The sequence below is a fragment of the Artemia sp. Qi Xiang Cuo genome, chromosome 8 (assembly GCF_049724085.1).
Source record: "Artemia sp. Qi Xiang Cuo chromosome 8, ASM4972408v1, whole genome shotgun sequence".
Lineage (NCBI taxonomy): Eukaryota > Metazoa > Arthropoda > Branchiopoda > Anostraca > Artemiidae > Artemia > Artemia sp. Qi Xiang Cuo.
Window position 1 is genome coordinate 14,124,980 of NC_142801.1, and position 24,211 is coordinate 14,149,190.

Sequence of the window (24,211 nt, forward strand, 5' to 3'; positions counted from 1 at the left end):
TTGTACCATTGCCATGAGTGTTATGTAATCCTGCATGAAGATTCCTTCTGAAAAGGGAACATTATAATTATAAAGATGTAATATCATTATCTTCCCTATTCAACAATCTCCAACTATAATGACTGCTACTGTGACATTTGCCTTGTCCTTTCTGATGGGGCCACATGTAGGCAGAATCACCAAGCATGGAAAGAAGATTTTAATTGTACCACTTGTGCTATTACAGTAATGTCTTTTTAGGAAAAATCTTAGTGCAGGGTTACCAGAATCACCTGTAAAAGGTGTGTAAGTGGTATATTCATCTTTTTGTGACAAACATTGAAGATTTTTAATTACTACAATAGCCAAAAGCTAAACTAAAACCATTTGATGTGCCTTTTAATGCTGCTTCTAAATATATTGAATCAAGGCCTAAAGTATAATAGGTACATGTTTTCAAGCTATTGTCTCTACTCCTTCCCTATTTATGAGGGTTTAAAAAATTTATATAGATGACAAATCTAGGCCCATGCCTGTTTTCTCATTAAAAAAATTCCTTTGTTTTGGCTTCAGTATTTGTTATTCTAGGTTTTGAAAACACCATTTTAGTGAATTGAGTAGGACTTAAAGCCATACTAAGATTTTTTTTTCCATGTAAACATATCGTTTTCTAATTCCCTGATACCTATTAATTAAGATTCAGTAAAGTTATGAGGCTTAAAACACTATGGAAATCATTTGTGGGGGAGATTTGTCCGAAAGTTTTACTTTTACAACACAAAAGTTTATTCAAGTTTATCAGAGGTTATTAGCCTTTGGAGGGGGAAGGGATGGAGCTTTATTACATCAGCCCTTCTAGTGTAGAGCCATCCACATCCATTTTCCTATTGAAATCTATGACCTTGTTAGGATTCTTAGTGGGAGAAGGAGATCAAGTACATAGCCTTGCCATTTTAAAGACCAGACCTTTTTAATTTTTTATTTAAAAATAGAAAAACACCTGAAAAAATTAAATTTAGTTTTGATTTTTGATAGGTTCTTCATACTTGACACGTGGTTTTATGGTTATTAGCAAGTGATTTATAATATTGTCATGAGTTGTTTAAATGAAAACAGTACTGCCAATGGAAGTAATGTCAACAGCCTTATAGGCCAGGGCTTACCAAACATAAAGGAGAAGAAATCCCTTCAGATACAGTTAAGCTTATATCTAGTGACAAAAAAGAATTTAAGATAGAACAGAAGATTGCTTACAAGGCCACTGCACTCAAAAATATGTTGGAAACTCCAAATGGATCTATGAATGAAGTGACATTGAAAAACATTCCTGAATATTATTTGAAAATAGTTTGTGAGTTTCTAAATAAAAAAGAGGTGGAATGGTTCAATGAAGAGTTGCTTGCAAAGCAACTTTCTAAAGAATTTTACACTTTTGTCAATGAAATTGATGCTAGCATTCTTAAAGCAGAAGACTCAACTGAAGAACACCAGAAAAATCCAACCACATTGTACGTCAAGGTTATTTCTTGGGATGGAAAAGAGTTCAAAATACAGCACAAGGTCACCTACAGAAGTATTACACTCAAAAATATGCTGGATGTTCAAAATGGAACAACTGATGTGGTTAAACTTGATGACATTCGATGTGGATATTTAGATATTGTCCTTAGGTATTTAGAGTTCAAACTTGAAAATTCAGATGGAGGAAATGAATTTGACTCAATAAATTCCTTTAAAAAAGAATTGGATGATCTAATTATAAAACATATGATAGAATTACTTATGATTGCTAATTTCCTAGACTGTTAAGTATTGTATTCAACCCATTAGTGCCCAAGGCTTCCATTTAGGAATGTCTCAGCTTAATTTTTTTGCCCTTGAATGTAACAGCTCGGGCAAGTTATAAACTTTCTATAGAAATCTAAGGCTAAGCAGCAGTTAAATTATTGAGTATGGAAACATTGAGTAGCTTAAATCAGTGTTTTTATGTAATAAACAAAAGTTGTTCGTTGATGCCTTTTTAAAGTAGAATGGCTCCTTTATTGCTGTTAGATTTTTACTTTTTGTGCAATTTTGTGCATTGGTTATTAATAAATAACCTGACTAAATTGTCAAGATATTTTGTGAAACATGTTTTCTATTGACATTTTTTGCTCTTCTTGCAGATGGAAGAAGGATCAGGCAGAGCCCGAGGAAGAGCTAGAGGTCGTGCTCGACCGCAGGAACCAGCTCCAGCTGGACGACCTGTGGGGGCTAGACCCCCAGAGCCAAGTATTGGAAGGGGTGCAGCACCAATGCATTCACAGCAAGCACCTGGAACAGTGCCAACAAGAGCGCCAGAGCAAGTAACAGGTCAAATGGCAGCATTGGCTTTAGGTAGGGGTTACAATTTGTTGGCCTAGAAAAAAGTTGTGTTCATAGATAATTCACAGTTTACGGAAAAACTTGTAAAAACCATGTCCAAAAAAAATATCTGGAAAAAAACAAAACATCATAGCAAAAAAAAGACTAATTTAGTCTTTCACTGTCCATGAAATCCGTAATATTAATTTTAGTTTAATATTCATGTTAAATGTTTGATATTAGTATGCAATTTTAATTCTTCCAAAACAGTAAACAGATGGTTTTTTGAATTTTGCAAATTTAGAATATCAGAGTCAGTTTAGGGATAGTTGGATATAGTTAGAGAGTCAGATAGAGATATTTAGTCAGTTTACTAGGACGAATATTGTAGGTATATGTTAAATAAACTGCAAAGCAATAATATTTGTTTGTTTTGAGTTTCATCTTTGCTCTGTATTTCCACAAACTTCACTTAGCACCCTTCTTGAAATTTCCATAAAAAATCTGGAGTTTAGTCTTAGAAAGAGTTCAAGGGGTATATTATCTTTGGTATCTTTGGGAAATTGATGGTAAAAAGTACCGCTGTTTATGAAATGCTACCCTTTATGAAATATATATAGGGATTTTAGAAAGCTGAAAGACAGTAAACGAATTTTAGACATTGTAGTTTACATAATTTACAAAAATTCTTGTAATCAGTATTGACATTTTTCTCTGCATTGCAGCAAAAAATTTTGGCTTCCTATAAGAAAGTAGGCTTTGACTATTTTTTGTTTCTTGGACTTAAACGTTTTAGAAGAACTCGAATTATTTGGCAGAAAAAATGTAAAAGAACAAAAAGCCACCCAAAAAAGTCAAGATTTGACTATTGCAAGCTACAACTTCAGGTCTTAATTCGTGAGCTTGAAAGTGAAGTCCCAAGAAGATATAAACCTTGAGTATCCTTCTGCTATTGAATAAAATTTTATCCTAAATGACTATGGCTGTAGTGAACAAGGGACGAAAACGAAGAGACAATTGTGAGCCCCAAATGTACATGCATTTTGAGGGCTTCAGTCTCTTTTGGAATCCCCACAAGTTTTCTTTTCGTAATAAAGTTTTACTATAAGATAAATTGAAGTATTAATCACCATTTCTGAATCAGCTTCAAAAGCCAATTTTTCTCGATTGACATTTTTTTCAAAACTTGTTTTTGTACTTTCAGTCACTAGGGTTGTGTTGCTCTTTACTAGGTTGATAAATTGGCTGAGAGGGGTGGGACCAAAAAGGAATTACACAGACTTCTGGCCATTGGTTTTGGACCACATAGATTTGTACTTGGTACGATATGGCACTTTATGATGGACTTACCAAGACAAACAAAGAGAACATAGATACAATATAGGACTTAAAAATGAGCCATTAAGCATCTACCTACGATATTGCAGTAGTCTGCCACTTCTGCTGGTCAGCCCACTGAAAATTGTCAAAAGGATGAGAGGGAGGATTGTAAAGGACGATGTTATCGAGTTGAATATAAAAAACACCTAGATTTAAAAATTAGCTTTTAAATAAGTCCTTAAACAGCTCTCTATGATGTTGCAATTGCCTGCTAATTCAGGTATCTCAGCTAACTGGTAGTCTGAAAGGTCAGCTGTGAGACTTTCGACATCTGTTTCAGTGAGTGATGAGTAAGTCGAATACATATTTGCAAAGATTGTGTTCGTTTCGGCTGACGATAGAAAAGTTCCATTGTCTTTTGTACCTTCAGATCACTGCTAAAAGTCTTACCAGATAGCCGCTTGACCTAAGAGTGCCATTTTCGGGGGCAGCTGTCAGAAGTGGCGATACTTTATCGCGAATGTATGCTTTCTGTACCGCGCTGTTAACTTTCACTGTGTGGTTTCGGAGTATCTTGGAAGCAACAGTTTGACCACTTGCGTGCAGCTTGTACCGCGTCATGATTAGGGCTTTAAATTCCTTTGTTATCCAAGGCTGGTCGCCGTCGCCTATCATAACTTTTTTGGGGGAAATGTTCATGATATTTTTGCAGGAATAAAAAAGTTAGTGACTCGACTTTGAGGTTGATATCTGTTAGTGAATAAATTTCGTCCAAGTTGAAGGTTCCTATTCATCAAACAGGCCATGGTAACGAACCAGTAAGAGTGACTCGTCTCAATAGTAACCGAAACTCCAAAAAATGCGAAATTTTAATATCAATAGATACATCAAAAGAATTAGATTTTTATGCTGATTTTAATTATTTAAGTTTCACCAAGTTTAATATTCCTGATCAAAAGTTACAAGCCTGAGAAAATTTGCCCTTTTTTTCGAAAAAGGGGAAAACACCCCCTAAAAGTCATATAATCTTAATGAAAATCACACGATCAGTTCCAGCGTATCAGAGAACCCTACTGTAGAGGGTTCAAGCTCCTATCTGCAAAAATGAGGAATCTGGTATTTTTTGCCAAAAGCAGGATCACGTATGCGTCTTTATTTGTTTGTTTTTTCTTTTTCTCTCGAAAGAACTCCTTATGCGACTCCTTAGTCATGGGTCGAGTTGTAGGCTTCTTCTTTAGTCTGGGAAAAGCCGTATTAGCTTGCCACAGAATGATGGAGTGATGGGAGCATTGTAGTGGATCGAGGGAACGGGGAGGGAGGTAAGTCAGAAAGGTTGGTAAGTATGAGATCCAGCGTACTGCCTCTGGTGGGTGGGAATTTTCAGAACTTGCTGCAGTCGAGCATGCTGGATACTCATTGTTTGTGAGTATGATTGGAACACCGGTAACTACGAACGCAGGAACAGCGTACTGACGGCGCACATTGTCAATAAACGTTTATAGATAATGTATACGTCATTCTTGTTCTTAGCAGTTTCAGGATAGTACACAACTGCGAATATAAGACACGGATTTTTATATTCTTTGTGGTTCGCTACAAGGGACTAAATTAGGCCCACTTTCTTTTCTTAATGTTTTTAATCATATTTTAGCAGCAGTTCGTGAGCGTTTTAAATTTGCTGGTGATTTAACTGTCTTGCCGCTGCCACTAAGCCCTCCGACTGCGGAACAGTCTGACTTGATGAGAATTTTTAATCACCTAAAGGCTGAATTAGGAAAGGTAAAACTGACGGTAAAGGGCTGGGCACACGTAGCTTATTTCGGGAACTGATTTCCAAATCAGCGCCGATTTGAGCTTGAAAATTTTTCTAGTTTTCGACGCCGATTTACAAAATCAGCGCTGATTTTCATCATCATCATCACAAAAAATAAGGATACAAATAAAGTCAGCCAGAGATGTCTGTGGTGAAAGACCCCGCTACTGAGCTGAGAACTAAGCTGAGATCAATCATGCACTTATTAATAAACTCCAGTTGACTATCTGTGTCCATGATTCTTTGTTTTGAAAATCTCTTGCAATCAATTTTTTTTTCGAAATTTTTTTTTTACTGCTATCGTTTGTCCACTGATGCTGAAATAAGTTCCCGAAATAAGCTACGTGTGCCCAGCCCTTAAGCGAAGCTAAGAGGTCCTATATGACTTTTTCCTTCCTAAAGGTCGACAACCATTCCTCTCATTTCCCTACTGCCGACAAAGAAAAATGTTAAAATACTTAGATTACTTTTGGACGAAGATTTAAGATGGGATTCGCACATTGGCTTTCTTGCTAAAAAAAAGGTCCATCACTTTTACATTTATTTTCCAACCTGAAAAGATTTGGTATGCCAACTGAGGTTTTAAAGTCTGTATACTGCAGCTACGTTATACCTTCTCTTGAGTATGCATGTCCAGCTTGGCATCCGGGTTTGATGAAAGATCAATCAGATAGAATTGAGATGATACAAACAAGAGCTGTAAAAATGATACCTGGACATATCTACTCAATATATGATGATGCACGGAAACAACAACTTGAAGTCATTTGATAGTCGTAGACTTGAGTTGACATCGATTTGGACTAAATTGTTTGAATTCCTCATCTCATCGTGGTCTACTACCCGATTTTGAGAGCCTCCTACTGAAGGACCAGTCACTAGACTCCAACAAATAAAAAATAATTGTCCATCGTTATTGACTTACCTAGCTTATTGTAGCAAGAGACATATCATGTGAACCTTATTTTACTTAAAATTTTAATAGTGCAATCTTGACAAATATTTACTGTTTGATGCAGTTAATTTTAGATCTTTGCCTGAGAGTCTTTTTGGATGTACCAACCATTTATATTTTTATTCTTCGGATATATTCTGTATAAACGTTCACTATTTTAAGTGTGAAAATTGATTCTTGACTTATATTAATAATATTAATTTTATATTAATTTTTTTATTGACTCATTTTAATTTATTGACCTTGAAGCAGCACTTACTGCCATAATTTTTTGTGTTGCTATTTATTTGTTATTTTTATTTGTTTTTTGATACCTTGTTTTGGGTCTTGGTATGCTCATGTTAGCTCCAACTATTGTAGTGAATAACATATATTCTTTTCTGTATCACTTCATGACAGTGTCTGTAGGTTGGCTTAACAGCTTGCACTGTATATCTTGCCGAATGTACATGCCAACACCTCCACCGCGGCACTGCAAGCCGCGATCGTGTTTCTGAGGGAGGGGTGAGAGATCGTTATCAGAAATCATGTACACCACGTGCCCACTGTTTTGGGGAGTGTGCCTAACGTGGCGGAACTTTGCGGCACAATTGGCGTTGCAAGATGTAAACCAGGCGGCTTGTAGTCAGTGGCCCCTCTTCGCAAAATATGATGATTTTTATAAAATTTAAGATGAATCGCTATAATTGTTTTACATTTCTTATGTTATCTATTGCGTGCCAAAACGCACTCTCTTCGGTAATCTGTCAAATTTGGCCTAGCAGTTACCCTTTGTTCTCTAAAACGAGCATCAAAATGCAAGGAATAAGGATTGGTTTCTTCTTTGATACCTTTTTATTTTTACCTCCATTTTTTTTATCCAACCTCTGCTTCTTCGAGGAATACCCACTCCCATTCCCCTAGCGATTTTAGGTTATTGAAGGTTTTTATTGAATCGAAAATATAAGTACTTTTGTTTTATCACGTTAAAATTAGACGGTGAATGTAATTGTTTCATTGTGTTATTTAGTCAGCCCTTCAAGTATGCAAAGTAAGTATATTAAGAGGCAAAAGAATATAAGGGTATTAGAGCATACTTCTAAATCTTTGTATAACAGAGTTTTTAGGATTAAAGAACTGCCTCAAAAAAAAAAAAAAAAAAAAAAAAAAAAAAAAAAAAAAAAAACAGCGTGAGGGTGGTGCATAAAGGAAAATAAATCTGTAGAATCAAATATTTAAATTTTGGGCACCAAAGGGTAAATTCTCTAAAAAGAGTATCAGAATTCTAGGAATAAGGGATGGTTTCTTCTTTGGTGCCCTTTTAAGCATACAAAGCTGGTGTATTAAGACGCAAAAGAATGGATTTTTTAAACCAGTGGCATATCTGGTTGCTTGTATGGCTTACAATTATGATCCTTTCGGAAGCAAACCTGACCAATAACTTTTTATTAATTTTGAAATTCTGTTGTAAAAAAAACCGTTCAACTCACTCTTAACTTCCCACTGTTTCGAATAAATTACTTAAAAATAACTATTTTTAACAAATAAAGAGAAATAAATATTTTTTCTCATCATGATATTTCAGGAAACATTTTGATTAAGTTCCTTCTATTACAAGAAGCATGATTTAAAAACCAGCAATGCATCATCTCTTGAGGTTTATTCACTATTGAATGATTGTGTTGTGAGGTTTATTGCCAGACACCTTAAAACACAGTAAGTACTCGCACAGTACCTAGCGCAAGTAGCTGTATAGTACCCAATACAAGTACTTACAAGTAATACAAGTAAATACTTGTATGCATACCTCGACGCCCAAGGACGTCTTGGTGTGCCTGGAAGTAGTATGCGTCTTTGATCCTGGTGAAGTTTGGTATATAGTTTTCGCAGTTGCGTATATTCCTCAAACGAGTTGATTACTTTAATAAATTTGGCTGGTTTCACAACCTTGAAGCGATAAAATTTAAAATAATAACTTTTCTTCCATGCAAATATTTGTCCTAGAAATTTTTCTAATGAAATTTATTCTACTAGAATTGGAATATTCTACTAGAGTTTTGGGACGATGACAGGTATTTTGTAGTTCATTGTGAAAAGTGCAATCCAAAGAAAAATTTGTCTTTCAACTATTGTAAGCACAGAGAAAACCAAACCTCGATGTGCTTCGCATAAGACGATCAGTATTACTTCTTTTTCATTATTCAGGCCCTAATGGAAATGGGAACGGAAATGGCCAGCCGGAAGCATCTGCAGGTCGTGGAACGACCAGAGGAAGGTACTCTCGATTTGAGGGAGGAGACCGCCCAATTACCATCACAAAACCGAAAGATACGAAGAAACAAGGTATATCTTCTATTTAAGTGGCCTTGCGAGGCAATAATTTGTTTTTTGGTCCCGTAGCTTTTCTTGAGTGTTTAAACTAGTTTTTCTGTTTTCTAGACTCCCCCCCCCTTTCAAACGCACTCTGTGAAAGTACATAAAATAGGTACTTTTATAAATAAAAACAAAACATTTTCAGGCTATGTAAAAGGTTTTGCATCAGTAAAAATATCTTAAATCTTTTTATTATTGGATAGATAGTTGGCACTGGGTACTGACAATGAAAGACTATTTTATCAGTAAGATGTTTCTAGCTTGTACACTTATCTGTGCTCAGGAGGCTCATGACTTGTTTTTCTTTGCTTCCTCCTTTAAATGACTTCTAAGTCTTACTCATGGGTTGTTTCTAATGCTCAGATTTGTTGATGTGAGTTTACCTCATGCAAGTTAAGAGTACGTTGGAAGAAGAAGAAGAAGAATAGAATTTTATTCTAAAAATTTCTTTCGCAGCATGATTGCCGAATTTGAATTTTACGTCCAAAAAAAAAACACTATATATATCTCAGAAGCACTATATATATATATATATATATATATATATATATATATATATATATATATATATATATATATATATATATATATATATATATATATATATATATATATATATATATATATATATATATATATCAAAAGAACGTGACGTTCACGTCAAACATAATTTATTGTAAAAAAAAAAAATACATGAAAACAGTCAACACTTAGTTAGAAAGTCTAAAAATAAATAAATAGGAAACAATAAAATCATTGAAAATACGTAAAAAATATGAGTCAAAGCTTAGTTAAAAAGTAAAAAAAAATAATAGATAACAATAAAATTAATGAAAAATTTTACTGGCTATTATATAGCTCAACAAAACTCGGAACAAAACTCTTTCGATATCTTTCATGTTTAGCGGGGATGGGAGTCAGTTTGGGGATTTTTTGGTACTTTATACGGGATGGTCTGTTTCGGGCGGGAAGGTAGGGTTCGGGGATGATGATTTTACTGGCAAATTTTAGTAGGTTTATCTGAGGAACATACCTTGATGGTAACCTCTGGGAAACAATTTTGGTAATTTGTCATTAATTTTGTTTGAAACAAACTAACCTTTGAATTATGATTTACACACGACACATCATCCCATCTCTCAGACGTAATCCAAGATCCAAAATCAAAAAGACATTGACTTGTTATTGGCCGGTACGAAAATTCAGAAGCTGAGTAATTTGTTTTTAAAACTAGCAATGGTTTCAGATCTAGCATGAAATGATAGCTACCACCGCGGGGGGGGGGGGAAGGGTAGTTGGAATATTGTAGGTTTTAAGGTTGGTGCAAATAACATCCAAACTGGTACCACCTTATGTAGTAGGGACATCAACAATTTGCTTAAGCTTCTGATCATTGCACAGATAATTAAGACTTAGTTCGTTCGCGTCTCCTGCTATGAGGATGCTGGCATTTGGATACTCAGTCGTCACAAAGTCGAGACTTGCTTGTAGCCTGTCATGTTTTTTTACGACGAGAACAAGCATTCTGTCCTGGTGAATAATAAAAAGAGCAAATTATTAGATTAGTGTAAGGCCGCGGTAGGCATTTGGGCTCTGTAGATATCCAAATGATTTCATCTCAATCGCATAGACCTGGTACATGGATAAGGGGAGGAGATAGGCAATCTTTAGCGAAAATCATTACTACTCTTCCTTTTTTCTCCAGTGGGTGGTCAACCGGGCGTAGCTTTATAAACTCCTGAAAACCAGTCATTTTAAGGAGATCTGGATTTTGTGTCTGGACTTCAGTAACTGGAATTATATAAATATGGTTCAATGTTGCTGTTGCTTGTAACTCAACTAACTTTTCAAAATTCAAATTTTCGGCGTTTGTAAGGAGGAAAACCGGGACATGATAACATTTTTTATCAAACTCTTTAACAACAGGTTTCTTCAAAAAAGCTTTGCTCTGAGACAACTTTGGCAGGGTGTAAGTATTAAAATAAATGCTGGGAGTGGAGAGAACATGCCCTAAAAGTGAAATATTATCATTCGGGGTATTGTAGGGAGGTTTGTCGTAAGGCTCAAACTCACCACCCTGATCCGAGAGACTACTAAACCGGTTTTGAAGAGGGAGGGAAGAGGTTCACTTTTAAAAGTTGGGGGTAAATTGAGAGAGCTGCGGGTAAAATCTTCTATTAAAGAGGGGAAACTATATCTTTTATCTGATTAATCACGGGTAATCAGTTAAGCGTTCACTGGTTTATGGTTGGACTTGAAGAATGAAGCTTTAACTGGGTGACGGGATGGAGCGGATAATTTTTGAGGCAGGCTATTTATTATAGGATAATTTTTGCATGTGGGAACTCTCAAACCAAGGTCACATCGGTAGGATAGCCAGGGGAATAAAGTGCAAGGGATGGGAGAAAGGTTTTTTGGTGATCCGGGAATAAGTCAAATTGGGAGTGTTCTTTATATGGTTGGATGGGAAGGCAAGATGATGCTGGGAGAGGGAAGTACGGTGGAGGGTTTCTGAGAGGGGAGGGGTCGGATTTGTTTTGGCAAATAACGGGTGGAGTCCAGAACCAGTCGGTAACTTCTTGGACGCACGGAGAAGAACGGAGTCGAAAGGAAGTGGATTTTTGGGTGTAATATGAGTGTGGGGGTTTGGGGATGAATACAGTGGGGGAAATCTGGGGATGAATACGGTGGGGGAACTCTGGGGAAAAGAGACGGCGTGGGGTACTCTCGAAAAGAAGTCAAGAGCTACTGGCTGGATATGAAAGGGGAAAACTGGTGCTTCTTGTGCCAGAGCCAGTTTCCATCGCGATTTCATTTTCGGTACATTCGTTAAAAACGATCACTAGGTTGATTTGAAATTTGAAAAATGGGCTCGCTGTGCGGAGGTTGAATATCAAAAATATCCATCCTGTTCATATTTATAAACCAAAATTATAGATTGGTATACAAATGTCAAACAACGCCACTGCGCGTAAATAAAATAGAATTCGAACAGCACCTCTCCGCACGCAAGTCAGATGGTAGTGAGGAATGAAATATATCAGTGCCTCTGCTTGAAAGTGGCTAGTTCCCCTGTTATAATTATGCCAGATTTAACTTACATCATGGTAACACATGGGAAAGGGAGTAAAGGGTTCATCTCCTCATTTTTAAAATCCCTCTTTTAACCTAGAGTCAAGACAAAATGTTTCTGTAAAACCCAAATGGCCTAGTTATCCTTCAGAAGTGTTTAAAAGCTAAAGTGTTTAAGAACTGTTCTGTTGAAAATTGTTGTTGTCATGGCTAAAAGTTGTATCTGGCATTTTCACGCTTGGTAGACGATTGCCAAGTTCGATTGTAAATTCGTTTGCCAAGTTGTTCTCGGAGGTAGGATCTTGGCATGAATCTCAGAAATATAAAAATTTTAAATGTAACTTTTAGGCGGGATGATGACAATATTAAAGTGAGAAATATACCTACTAATGTTGCTAGGGATGTGCTGAGCACAAAGAACAGCCAATAAATGAAAATTGGTATCACTATCATTGTGATACCATTGGTATGACTCGTAAAATGAGCTTGATTAAAATTGATGTGGTGAGATTTCATTTATGTCGTGAGTCATCGCTTGTCAGTGACTAGGAAAGGTAGACCAGGAGGTACAAAATAATCTTTGATTTGTAGACTTTGCAAGGTTGTATATAGTACCAAACTGAAGCCTATTACTCAACTACAGTCAAAAATTAAAAAAAAATAGTTAATTCTGGAATAAAGGTATATATTTCACCCAAAGTTAGTCTTTCTTATATTTGTGTATAGTTATGTAATAGTGGGATAGGTCCGAGATCACTTACCTTCCCATTTCCAGATAGTCACCGATAGCTCTGAGGCTATGATGAATTGCTGATCGCAAAATCAGCTTTTTGATTGTTACAATTTATTGTATTTTTTTTTCGAGACGCTCTGAACTTGAGATGGTAGTGTATTTCAATCGCCTCCCAAGAGGAATTTCAGAAATATGATTTTATTCCTGAAACCATCATTCTGTTACTGTTTCTTTGATGGTTTTTCAAAATTATTCGACGTTTTTTTTGCTTCTTTAAAACGTAGTTACTGTTACGTTTCATAATGCTCTATTTTATGTATGCACTGCATTGTTTATGTCACAGGTTACTACAACTTGTAATATCGGATTCAATAGCCTCAAATGCATTCGTTCACTGAGGCAGAATATGATATTACTTTGACATCTTAGAGGAAAATCTAAACTTGTCTTTAGCAAAAAAAAAGAAAATCATTTTTTTTTTTTAATGTATTAAAACCGTTGGAGAAAAGAACAATATCGTACATAACTACCCCGGTGAAATTGAACCTTAAGATAGAGCCCGCCACTTGTAAATATACTGCTAGTGTAATGTACAGACTGGGAGTTAGGTTTGGATCTGCTGATAAATAGTATATCCTCTGCTTATGCTACTATTGACGTACCTTGGGGGAGGGGGGGGGGGCTACCCGGTGCGCTCCACGTCCCCAAAATTTTCTCTGTCTCGTATAAAAGTTACAAAAATACATCTACTCTATGTAAAGTACATGTCCTTGTTTAAGGGAAGATGGTTTCTGTAACCTCCTCCTCCCCTACACCCCCCCCCCCCCCATTTTTTTATAGATTAGTTGGAATATAAAAATAAGATGAATGGGATATCCAAAAGTATCCTTGAAATCGATGTTTTGAATATCTTCGCTTTTTAGAAAATTGGCTAAGGTAATCATCAGTTGTACTACTGACAATTTAGACACCTCTCTAGAATCACTTATATAAAAAAAGTCCCAAGATTTGAAAAGATATTAAAAAATAAGCTGGATATAATTTCAAGGATAATAACAGATAAACATTCTTTTCCCAAAATCCCATGTTTAGGACTGAAATTGCAATACTTTCGTAAAATTTCCTAGTAGTTTTGGCCTGGGATACATTTGTTTCTTATCCAATTCATTACTTAAAGATGTCACTGAATTTGTAGGGAATGTACCGTTTGGTATTGTAAAGAGGGTTGCCAACTTGCACACTTTTAGTGTGAAATGCGCTCTTTTTTCAGTGGGGATGTGGAAGAGTGAAAATCACTCTTTTTGGATGTCAGTTTTCATTCTCTATAAACGTCAGTAGTTGGCATATTCATCAAAAGAGCATTTGACCCAAGAAACCAGGTTGCCATCTTGCACTTTCTCGCTTGCAATGAACTCTTTTGCCTAAGAGGCACACATTTTTTGACTAATAGGGGATGTACATATTTTTTGACCTGCACTCTTTTTAGAGCAAAAATCACTTTTGGCTTTGATTTGCACTCTTTTTAGACGTTTGACAGTTGGTAAACCTGATTGTAACCACACCCAAGTAAAACGGTACAAATGTTTTTGAGTTGACGAAAAAAGTTTTTATTGTGTATTACATGGCACGTTATTTTTGATGGCAAGATATGTGTTAAGGTCTAAATGAACCAAAGCTGGACTTTCTTCTCAAATGAAAATATTAGTTTTTGAAGACAGGCTGTACTGGAACGACAGATCTTGATATTTTTGTCTAATTCTTAGGCCTATTTGGTGGGCTTTTGAAACATTAACTGAAAATGTAAATACTGTTTCTACACAGGCGTCACCGTAGGATTTTTACATTTTCTTCATCAATCCCCTGCCCCCTCTTGGTTGGATATTTTTCATTTTCAATAGGTTTTTTATTTACGTGACTTTTTGTATTTTGGTGAGTTTGAAGTGTTTTTGTTTGTCTTTTAGGTGATTAATTAAAGAAAACTTTCGAAAAATAAGTTGTTCAAAGAAAAGTAAAGGCCCCTTTAAACTTAAGCTCAGCAGATACAAATACCTGTTAAAATGAAATTCAAAACGACCAGACATTACTATTAAAGAATAAATGAAACCCAAAACGAACAGAATTTAAATAAACAATCATATCAAAAACAATACAACAAGTAATAACATAAATAAATAAATAGATCTTAAAGCGATTAATGCTTAGATTTAATATTAATATCAAGCTTAAAACGAAAAAAAAATTTTTGCTATTGTAGTATAAATGAAACTTAAAACGAACAGAAATTAAATAAACAATCAATGCAAACAAACATACATTAGATACTAATGTAAAGGAATAAATAAATCTAAAACGAGTGAAACTTAAACTGAATATGCCAATCAAGCTTGAAACGAACAAAAATCACTACAAACAAGAGTTTGGGTATCACCTCCTTCTCTCACTGTAACAGTCTATAACCTACTACGTCATTGGCTCATCCATCCGATAAATCCAAAGGCGTGGAGGGTGGGACGGGTTAGTTGCCCTCCGATCTTTTTTTGCTCTGAGAAAATAAACTAGAACTTTTAGTTTCCATTCAAATGAGCCCTCTGAAGTTTATACAAGCATCCCTTTCATATACGGCTCCAGGACATAGCTTACAATGCCTACCTCCCGGGCCCTGGGGGGTTGTGTCGACACCGGAGTTTTTGTTATCTGACTTTTGAACTGTTTAAAAAAAATGGTTATCTCAAAATTTTTATCGAATGAGTTTGGGGAAAAAAGGGCGTGGGGGAGGGCTAGCGGCCTCCGATGTCTTTTGGCCCATAAAAATTGATCAATAATTGCCGATTTCTATTCAAATCAGTCCTGTCTAAGGTTTATACAATCATTCCTTCAATAAGAACAATATATGCCCCCAGGGCATAACTTGTAACTCCTGTCACTAGGCCCTGGAGGGACGTGTTGACACCAGAGTTTCTTATCAGACCTTAGAACCATTTTTAACAAACCGACTATTTAAAAAATTATATTAAACGAACTTGGGGAAAGAGTGGCGTGGGGGGAGGGTTGTCCTCTGATGTCTCTTGACTATTATAAACTGAAATTGAATTTTCAACTTCCAATCAAATGAGCCCTCTATAAAGTTTATACGATCATCCCTTCCACAACAGCTGTATATGCCCCCAGGCATATTTTACAACGCCTACTCCGGGCCCTGAAGGATTTTATCGACCCCGGAGTTTTCGTTATATGATCTTTGAACCATTTTGAAAAAAATGGCTCTCAAAGGTCTTATCGGATAGATTTGAGGAAAATAGAGCGTGGAGAGGGGAGACTAGTTGCCCTCCGATCTCTTTTGACTCTTAAAAGGTGAACGTTAACTTTCAATTTCCAATCATATGAACCCTCTCCGAAGTTATACGAACATCCATTCCATAAGAACTGTATATGCCCCCAGAGCATTACTTACAACGCCTGTCTCCGGCTCCTGGGGGGTTGTGAGTCCAGAGTTTTCATTATATGATCTTTGAACTATTTTAAAAAAATGGCTCTCTCAAAGTTCTTATCGGATGGGTTTGAGGAAAAAAGGGCATAGAGGGGCTGGGGTGGCTAGTTGCCCTCGGATATCTTTTGACTCTTTAAAAGTGACCTAGAACTTTCAATTTCCAATCAAATGAGCCCTCTCCGAAGTTTATACGAGCATACTTTCCATAACAATCAAATATGCCCCTAGTGCAATATTTACAACACCTGTCCCGGGCCCATGTGGATTGGGTCGACACAGAAAGTTTTCTTATCTGAGCTTAGAACTATTTTTAACGAAATGGCCCTACGTAAAGGAGTTTTTCTTATATGATCATTGAACTATTTTTAACAAAATGGCTACCTCAAATTTTTATCAGATGTATTTGGGGAAAAAGGGCTTGGGGGGTGGGCTAGTTGCCCTCTGATCACTTTTGACTCTTAAAAATGGCACTAGAAGACTCGATTTCCAATCGAATGAGCCCCCTTTGAAGTTTATACGGCGACCCCTTCTATATGAAGTGCCTCTGGGGAAAAAAATAAATGGAGTGTGGGGGGAGGCTAGCTGCCCTCCGATCACTTGACTCTTAAAAAGGGAATTAGAACTTTCAATTTCCAATCAAATGAGCTCTCTATGAAGTTTATACGGACATCCCTTACATAACAACCATATATGCCCCCAGGGCATAAATTGCATTGCCTACCCCCGGACCCTGGGGGGCTGTGTCGACACAGGAGTTTTTGTTATCTGAAATTTGAACTATTTTTAACAAAATGTCTTTTCTTAAAATTTTTATCTGATGCATTAAGGGCGTGGAGGGGGGGGGGCTTGTTGCCCTCCGATCTCTTTTGATTCTTAAAAAGTGAACGAGAACTTTCAATTTCCAATCAAATAAGCCCTCTCCGAAGTTTGTACGAGCATCCCTTCCATTAGAACTATATACACCCCCACAGCATTACTCACAACGCCTGCCTCCGGGCCCTGGGGGGCTGCGTCGACACATGAATTTTTCTGATCCGACTTTTGGACTATTTTTAATGAATTGGCTATTTTAAAAATTTCATCGGATCGGCTTGGGGAAAAAAGGGTATGGGGGGGGGGGCTAGTCGCCCTCGGATATCTTTTGACTTAAAAAACGGACTAGAACTTTCAATTCTCAATCAAATGAGTCCTCTGGCGTTTATACGGGCATCCCTTTCATAAGAACCATATACGCCCCCAGGACAATACTTATAACGCCTACCCCCCGGGCCCTGGGGGATTGTGTTGACACTGAAGTTTTTGTTATCTAATTTTTGAACAATTTTCAAAAAACTGGCTATCTCAAAATTTGTCGCGGATGAGTTGGGGGAAAAAAGGGCGTGTGGGGGGGGGGGCTAGTTGCCCTTAACTCTCTTAACTCTTAAAAAGTGAACTAGAAATTTCCATTTCCAATCAAATGAGCCCTCTATGAAGTTTATACGAACATCCCTTTCATAAGAACCATACATGTTTTTAGGGAATAACTTAGAACGCCTTCCCCTGGGTCCTGGGGGGGGGGGGGTGGTTGTATTGACACCGGAGCTTTTCTTATCCGACCTTTGAACTATTTTTAACAAAATGTCTATCTCAAAATTTTCATCAGATGGGTTTGGAAAAAGAAGGCGTGGTGCGGGGAGGGGGGGGGCTAGTTGCCCCTGGATCTCTTTTGGTTATTAAAAAGTGAGCTCGAACTTTCAATTTTCAATCAAATGAGCCCTCTCTGAAGTTTATACGAGCATCCCTTTCATAAGTACCATAAATGCCCCAGGGCATAATTTACAACTCCTTTCCCCGGGCCCTTGGGGGTTGTGTTGACACCTGAGTTTTTCTTAACTGACTTTTTAACAATTTTTAACTTAATGGCTATCTCAAAATTTTTATCAGATGCATTTGGGTAGAAAGGGGCGTGGGGGGGGGGGGGCTAGTTTCCCTTCAATCTATTTTGACTCTCAAAAGTGAACTAGAACTTTCATTTTCCAATTAAATGAGTCCTTTTTGAAGTTTTACGAGCATCCCTTCCATAAGAACCATATTTTCCCCCAGGGCATAATTTACAACGCCTGCCCCCAGTCCCTGGGCTGTTGTCGACACCGGATTTTTTGTTATAGGATCTTTGAACTATTTTTAACAAAATAGCTATCTCAAAATTTTTATCGGATGCATTTGGGAAGAAAGGGATGGGGGGGGGGGGCTGGTTACCCTCCGATATCTTTTGACGCTTAAATAGACAACTAGAAATTCCAATATCCAATCAAAAGAGCCCACTCTGAAGTTTATGTGAGCATTCCTTCCATAAGAACCATATATGCCCCCAGGGAATAATTATAACCCTTGCCCTGAAGACCGTGGAGGGAGTCTCTTGCTCAAATATATGATTTCTAGAACTTTTAACTACGTTGAACAAAATGGCTATCTCAAATTTTTTATTGGGTGTTTTTGGGGAAATGGTGGGCGTGGAAGGGGTGTTAGTTGCCTTCCAATCATTTTCGACTTTTAAAAGGGTCACTAGCCATTTAAATTTCTAACCGAATTAGCCCATTTTGAAGTTTTTACGACAACGCTTTCTATAAAAACCTTTTATGCCCCCAGGGTATAACTTACAACCCTTGCCCTGAGGGCTGTGGGGGGAGTCGGGGGTCGTCATCCTCAAAGACCTAATTTCCAGAATTTTCAACTACGTTGAACAAAACGGCCATCTCAAAATTTAGATTGGATGTGTTTCGGGAAATTGTGGGCGTGAGAGGGGGGTTTAGTTGCACTTCAGTCACTTTTGGCTATTAAAAAGGATACTCGCCCTTGGAATTTCCAATCGGATAGGCCCTTTTTGAAGTTCCTATGACAAAGCAAAAACCTTATATGCCTCCAGGGCCAAGCTTACAACCCGTGCCCTGATGGCTGTGGGGGGAGTGTCCTACTCAGAAACATAATTTCCATCTGGAAATCAACTACGTTTACGCTTAAAAAACTTTTGACGCTTAAAAAGACAGCTAGAACTTTCAATTTCCAATCAAATGAGCCCTCTCTGAAGTTTATAGGAGCATTCCTTCCATAAGAACCATATATGCCCCAGGGCATAACTTATAACCCTTGCCCTGAAGATTCCTGGGGGAGAGTCTTGCTCAAAGATATTATTTCCAGAACTCTTAACTACGCTGAACAAAATGGCTATCTCACAATTTTTATTGGATGTGTTTGGGGAAATAGTGGGCGTGAAAGGGGTGTTAGTTGCCTTCCAATCGCTTTCGACCCTTAAAAAGGACACTAGAACTCTCGATTTCCAATCGAATGAGCCCCCTTTGAAGTTTATACGACGACCCATTCCATATGAAGCGCCTCTGAAAAAAAAAAATAATAAAACATTGGAGCCCTATGGCCTTTACTGATTTTTTTGCCTGCCTTGCCTCTGATTTTTTATCTTTTAAGTGAATTTTTGTCTTTTAGGGGATTTTGGACAACCAATTGACTTGGCATCGAATTTTTTCAAGATCATTAGGAAACCTGATTTCACCTTAAGACAATACAGGGTCGATTTTGATCCAATTCAGGATTCAAGGAGGCTCATGTCAGGCCTCATGAGTAGTGTTAGTAAAGATTTTGGACCCTACATTTTTGATGGAACTGTCCTGTTTTGTGTCAAAGATCTTGGAGATGAATTATCAGCGTCTACGAGTAGGTTTTTCTTTCCTTGATATTTTAGCCTAGTTGTTGTAGCCTGATTTAATTAATAATAAAAACCTGTATTAATAAACCATTAGAATTTGTCATAATTTAGAACCCTTTTTGAAAAAAAAATGTCAAACGAATTTTCTGGGGGGGGGGCTTTATGGTTTACTTATATTTGAATATTAGCGAGTGGACATTCGGAATATTTAAAAGCGAATCTATTGTTTTTTTCTCTTTTTTTTTGATTTTAAGCAAATACATAATGGTAATTGTAATTATTGGCCAGACTGCCTCGGCAGGTTCCATTCTTGCACAATTAAAATAATTAAATTAATTACTTACAAATTAATTTACAAGGAAATTTAGTCAACTTAATAATCTAATTGAATAGCTTCATCTAATCAAAGTAATCGACTAAAATTAAAATTACAAAATTGAATTAAAAGCAGAAGTTAAATGAGAAAGTAATCTGATCCTGCCTTTGGTGTCAAAGATTTCTTCTTTGAACTCTTCTTTGTCGTTGGACGTAGCAAACTAGTCAATTCCCCTTGCTGATTTTTGTTAAGTTTAATACTAAACTTATTTATTTACATTTTATTATATATTGTATTTACAATACATACAATAAAATTGACGAAAATTAGAAATAACGCTATGATTAGACTCGTTATAACATCTATTCAAGGGCATAGATGACGTATTGGAATGAAAACTGGTATGAAAGAAAAAGTCTCGACACAAAATTTAGCAACGCCATCTAACGTTTGGAGACTTTTTCTTGCTTTTTTTAGTGTAATAATTAGGTAACATTAGTTTTATTAGTGTAATTGGCAAATCGATGTAGTAATAAATGTTTCGTAAAAAAAAACACAATTGCTTACTTTCGGAAAAAATGCCAAAAAACACCAAACGCCTGATGGCTTAATTTATGCTATAAGATTCATAAAGTGATTGAATTTTAATTATCTTTAGTTAAGAATTCATTATTGAAACTAAATGCAATAGGATTTGTTATGAAACGAAAGTTATAGAATTCGTTATTGAAACTAAATGGAAGTCTCAAAACACCCAAATGAATAATCTTGAAAGGTTTGTGTGTAACTAAACCTCCGTCAATTTGAAGCCGCGTTGAACTGTAGCTCCGTCTAACTCACGTTAAGCTCAACCCTATATAACGCAACTCTCATTCTACTTAACTTCTGTGTAGTTCAAACCTCATTTAAAACAACTGGTATTTAAATTAATAATTAAAGGCTCATTTGAGTCAACATACATGCAACTCAATCCCAGTTTAACCCATTACTTTTAGACTGAACTTCTGTTTAAACCCAACCCTATTTTGACCCTTTTATTCTACCCAACCCCGTTATTCCACCCTATTCCTGCAACCATGCAATTCGAGTGGGTTTGGGTCCTTGGCATGAAAAGTTTGGTAATTTCAAGAATATGAGACAGAAGGGTAAATTATTGTTTTTTTTTAGACATGAGGAGAGGAATAGTTTTGTATTAAAGTATAAAAAAAACTTTTTTTCCTCAAATTTTTCTGTAGCTGATTTGTATAGCAAGTAAGTAAGTTTTATTACACTAAAAGCCCTAGGGCCATGGCAATACAAAACACAAAGGAAATTCACTTTTAAATAATTGTTATTATACAAGCATAACATAAACATTACAGAACACAAAGAGAAACACTAATCACAAAAAAAAAAATAGAAACACAAATCACTAAAATCTACGTATGTGCTCCATTGCCAACCTGAGAGATCGACCTAAATTTATAGTACTTGTATTACTGCAGTACTTGCAAGTACTTGAAATACTTTGCAGTATCTAAATTTGTTTATGAATTTACTTAATACCGACCTAACAAAATGCAGAACTTCCTGCAGCACTTGCAGTACCTATATTTATAATACTTATAGTGCTGCAGTACTTGCAGTACCTAAGTACATAAATTTATTTATTAATCTAACGAACAAATACCTAAAAAAATGCAGAACTTTGCAGTACTTGCAGTACCTAAATTTATAATTCTTGCATTACTGCAGTAGGCTACTTGCAGTACTTTGCAGTACCTAAATTATATATAAAAATAACGAACAAAGACCTAAATAAATGCAGAATTTTGCAGTACTTGCAGTACCTAAATTTATAGTTCTTGCATTACTGCAGTACTTGCAGTACCTAAATACCTAAATTTATTTATAAATCTACCTAATAAATACTTAAATTAAAATTTACCTAACAAATACCTAAATAAATGCAGAATTTTGCAGTACTTGCAGTACCTAAATTTATAGGTCTTGCATTACTGCAGTACTTTGCAGTACCTAAATACATAAATTTGTTTATAAATTTACCTAATAAATACCTGAATAAATGCAGAATTTTACAGTACTTGCAGTACCTAAATTTATAGTTCTTACATTACTGCAGTACTTTCAGTACCTAAATACCTAAATTTATTTATTAATTTACCTAATAAATACCTAAATACCTAAATAAATGCAGAACTTTGCAGTACTTGCAGTACCTATATTTATAGTACTTGTATTACTGCAGTACTTGCAGTACTTTGCAGTACCTAAATACATAAATTATTTATAAATTTACCTAACAAATACCTAAATAAATGCAGAATTTTGCAGTACTTGCAGTACCTAAATTTATAGTACTTGCAGTACTTTTAGTACTTGTAGAAAATTCATCCCTCATTTAATTCACTAGCCATCTCCCATCAAACTCAAACTTTCTAAATACTTAATCTCTCAACTGGCTCAATTCTACACACTCATACATCACATGCATGACCCATCCATACATTCCACACATCGCGCAAAAGTAAGAATCCTCTTGCCCTCTCTTCCCTTAATACATCCTTCTTACCCCAAGTGGCAAACTATGTTTTGTTCATTATTGTCTTGCAGAAAGATCATTTGATGATCAAGTGGTGCGAGTGACGTTGAAAAAAGTGGGTGAAGTGATGCCCCAAGACTACAATTTCAAGCAGATCTTGAATATCCTAGTTCGAAGAGTTATGGAGAAGATGAACCTTGTCCTGATTGGTAAGCCTTCCCCTCGTTTCCTTCTGGCTTTTTTAGATTATCTGTAAGTAAAACAAGTTTTAGTAATACAACTGTTTAGGTGTATTAGAAGGTATGGGTTTAGGGTAGTTTATGGTTCAGGCTAGTTAGCAAACATACTTTTGTACAATGTGTTGGGTATTGGGAAGACTTCTTGCATTTGTAGGGTAAAACAAAGAAAACACCTTACGGCCTCCTCAAGACCTTGCTCTACGCTAAAGTTTTTTTTTTAGAATTTTACAACAAAGCTTATTATTCTAATTAAACGGCCATTGTGTTACAGGAATCGTTCTTAAAGAATTAGTACAAAAAGTCAAAACTTTCAAACAGTTCGTGGTAACGAACTGTAAGTAAGGAGCGACCTGGCTCAATAGTAACCAAAACTCTAAAAATAAATTTGATACCAGAAGATACATCAAAAGAATCGAATTTTCATGCTGATTTCAAACATTTAAGTTTGATCAAGTTTAGTCATACCCATCAAAAGTTACGAGCCTGAAAAAATTTGCCTTATTTTCGAAAAAAGGAGGAAACTCTCCCTAGAAGTGATAGAATCATAATGAAAATCAAACCATCATATTCAGCGCATCAGAGAACCCTACTGTAGAGGTTTCAAGCTCCTACCTGCAAAAATGTGGGATTTTCCATTTTTTGCCAGAAGAAAGATCACGGATGCGTGTTTATTTTATTTTTTTCCCTGGGATGATCATATCGATCCAGTGGTCATAAAATATCGTGAGAAGGATCATTCGAACGGAAATTAAAAGTTCTAGTGCCCTTTTTAAATGACCAGAAAATTGGAGGGCAACTAGGCCCCCTCCCACGCTCATTTTTTCCCAAAATCGCCCGATCAAAATTTTGAGACAGCTATTTTGTTCAGCATAGTCGAAAACCTAATAAATATGTCTTTGAGGATGACTTTATCCGCCACTGTCCCCGGGGGAAGGGCTCCAAGTTCTGAACTTTGCCCATTTATTACATATAGTATTTGTTACTTGGAAGTATGCAGTCGTTTTCAAGAGAGATTTATTCTGGTGAGGAGGGGGTCGGAGGAGGAGGCTATGTGGGAGGATCTATGGAGGATATTGTCATGGGGGAAGGGTCATTTCTATGACGGGGGCCGCCGGATTTCCCAGCATTATTAAAAAAAAAAACGATCAGAAATTAAATAAAAAACAAGTTTTTTGTAACTGAAAATAAGGAGCAACATTAAAACTTAAAACGCACAGAAACTATTGCGTATGTGAGATTCTCCCCCTAGTCAATACCTCGCTGTTTACGTTAAAGTTTTTTTTAGTACTTTCAAAAAAGCTATCTAATCTAATTAAACGGCCTTTGTGATTCAGGGGTCATTCTTAAAGAATTGGGACAA

General features: G+C 36.3%; 1 protein-coding gene across 1 annotated transcript in view; it reads left to right on the forward strand.

Annotated features, from left to right (window-relative positions):
• The first annotated feature begins 2,124 nt into the window (after positions 1-2,124).
• Positions 2,125-24,211, forward strand: part of LOC148949183 (piwi-like protein Siwi) — a 68,024-nt gene continuing 45,937 nt past the window's right edge. The window contains exons 1-4 of the mRNA XM_089093228.1: positions 2,125-2,355; positions 8,595-8,732; positions 19,535-19,762; positions 22,684-22,821. Of these exons, the coding sequence (XP_088949354.1) occupies positions 2,145-2,355; positions 8,595-8,732; positions 19,535-19,762; positions 22,684-22,821 (715 nt within the window). The 5' untranslated portion in view covers positions 2,125-2,144. The remainder of the gene's footprint in view (positions 2,356-8,594; positions 8,733-19,534; positions 19,763-22,683; positions 22,822-24,211) is intronic.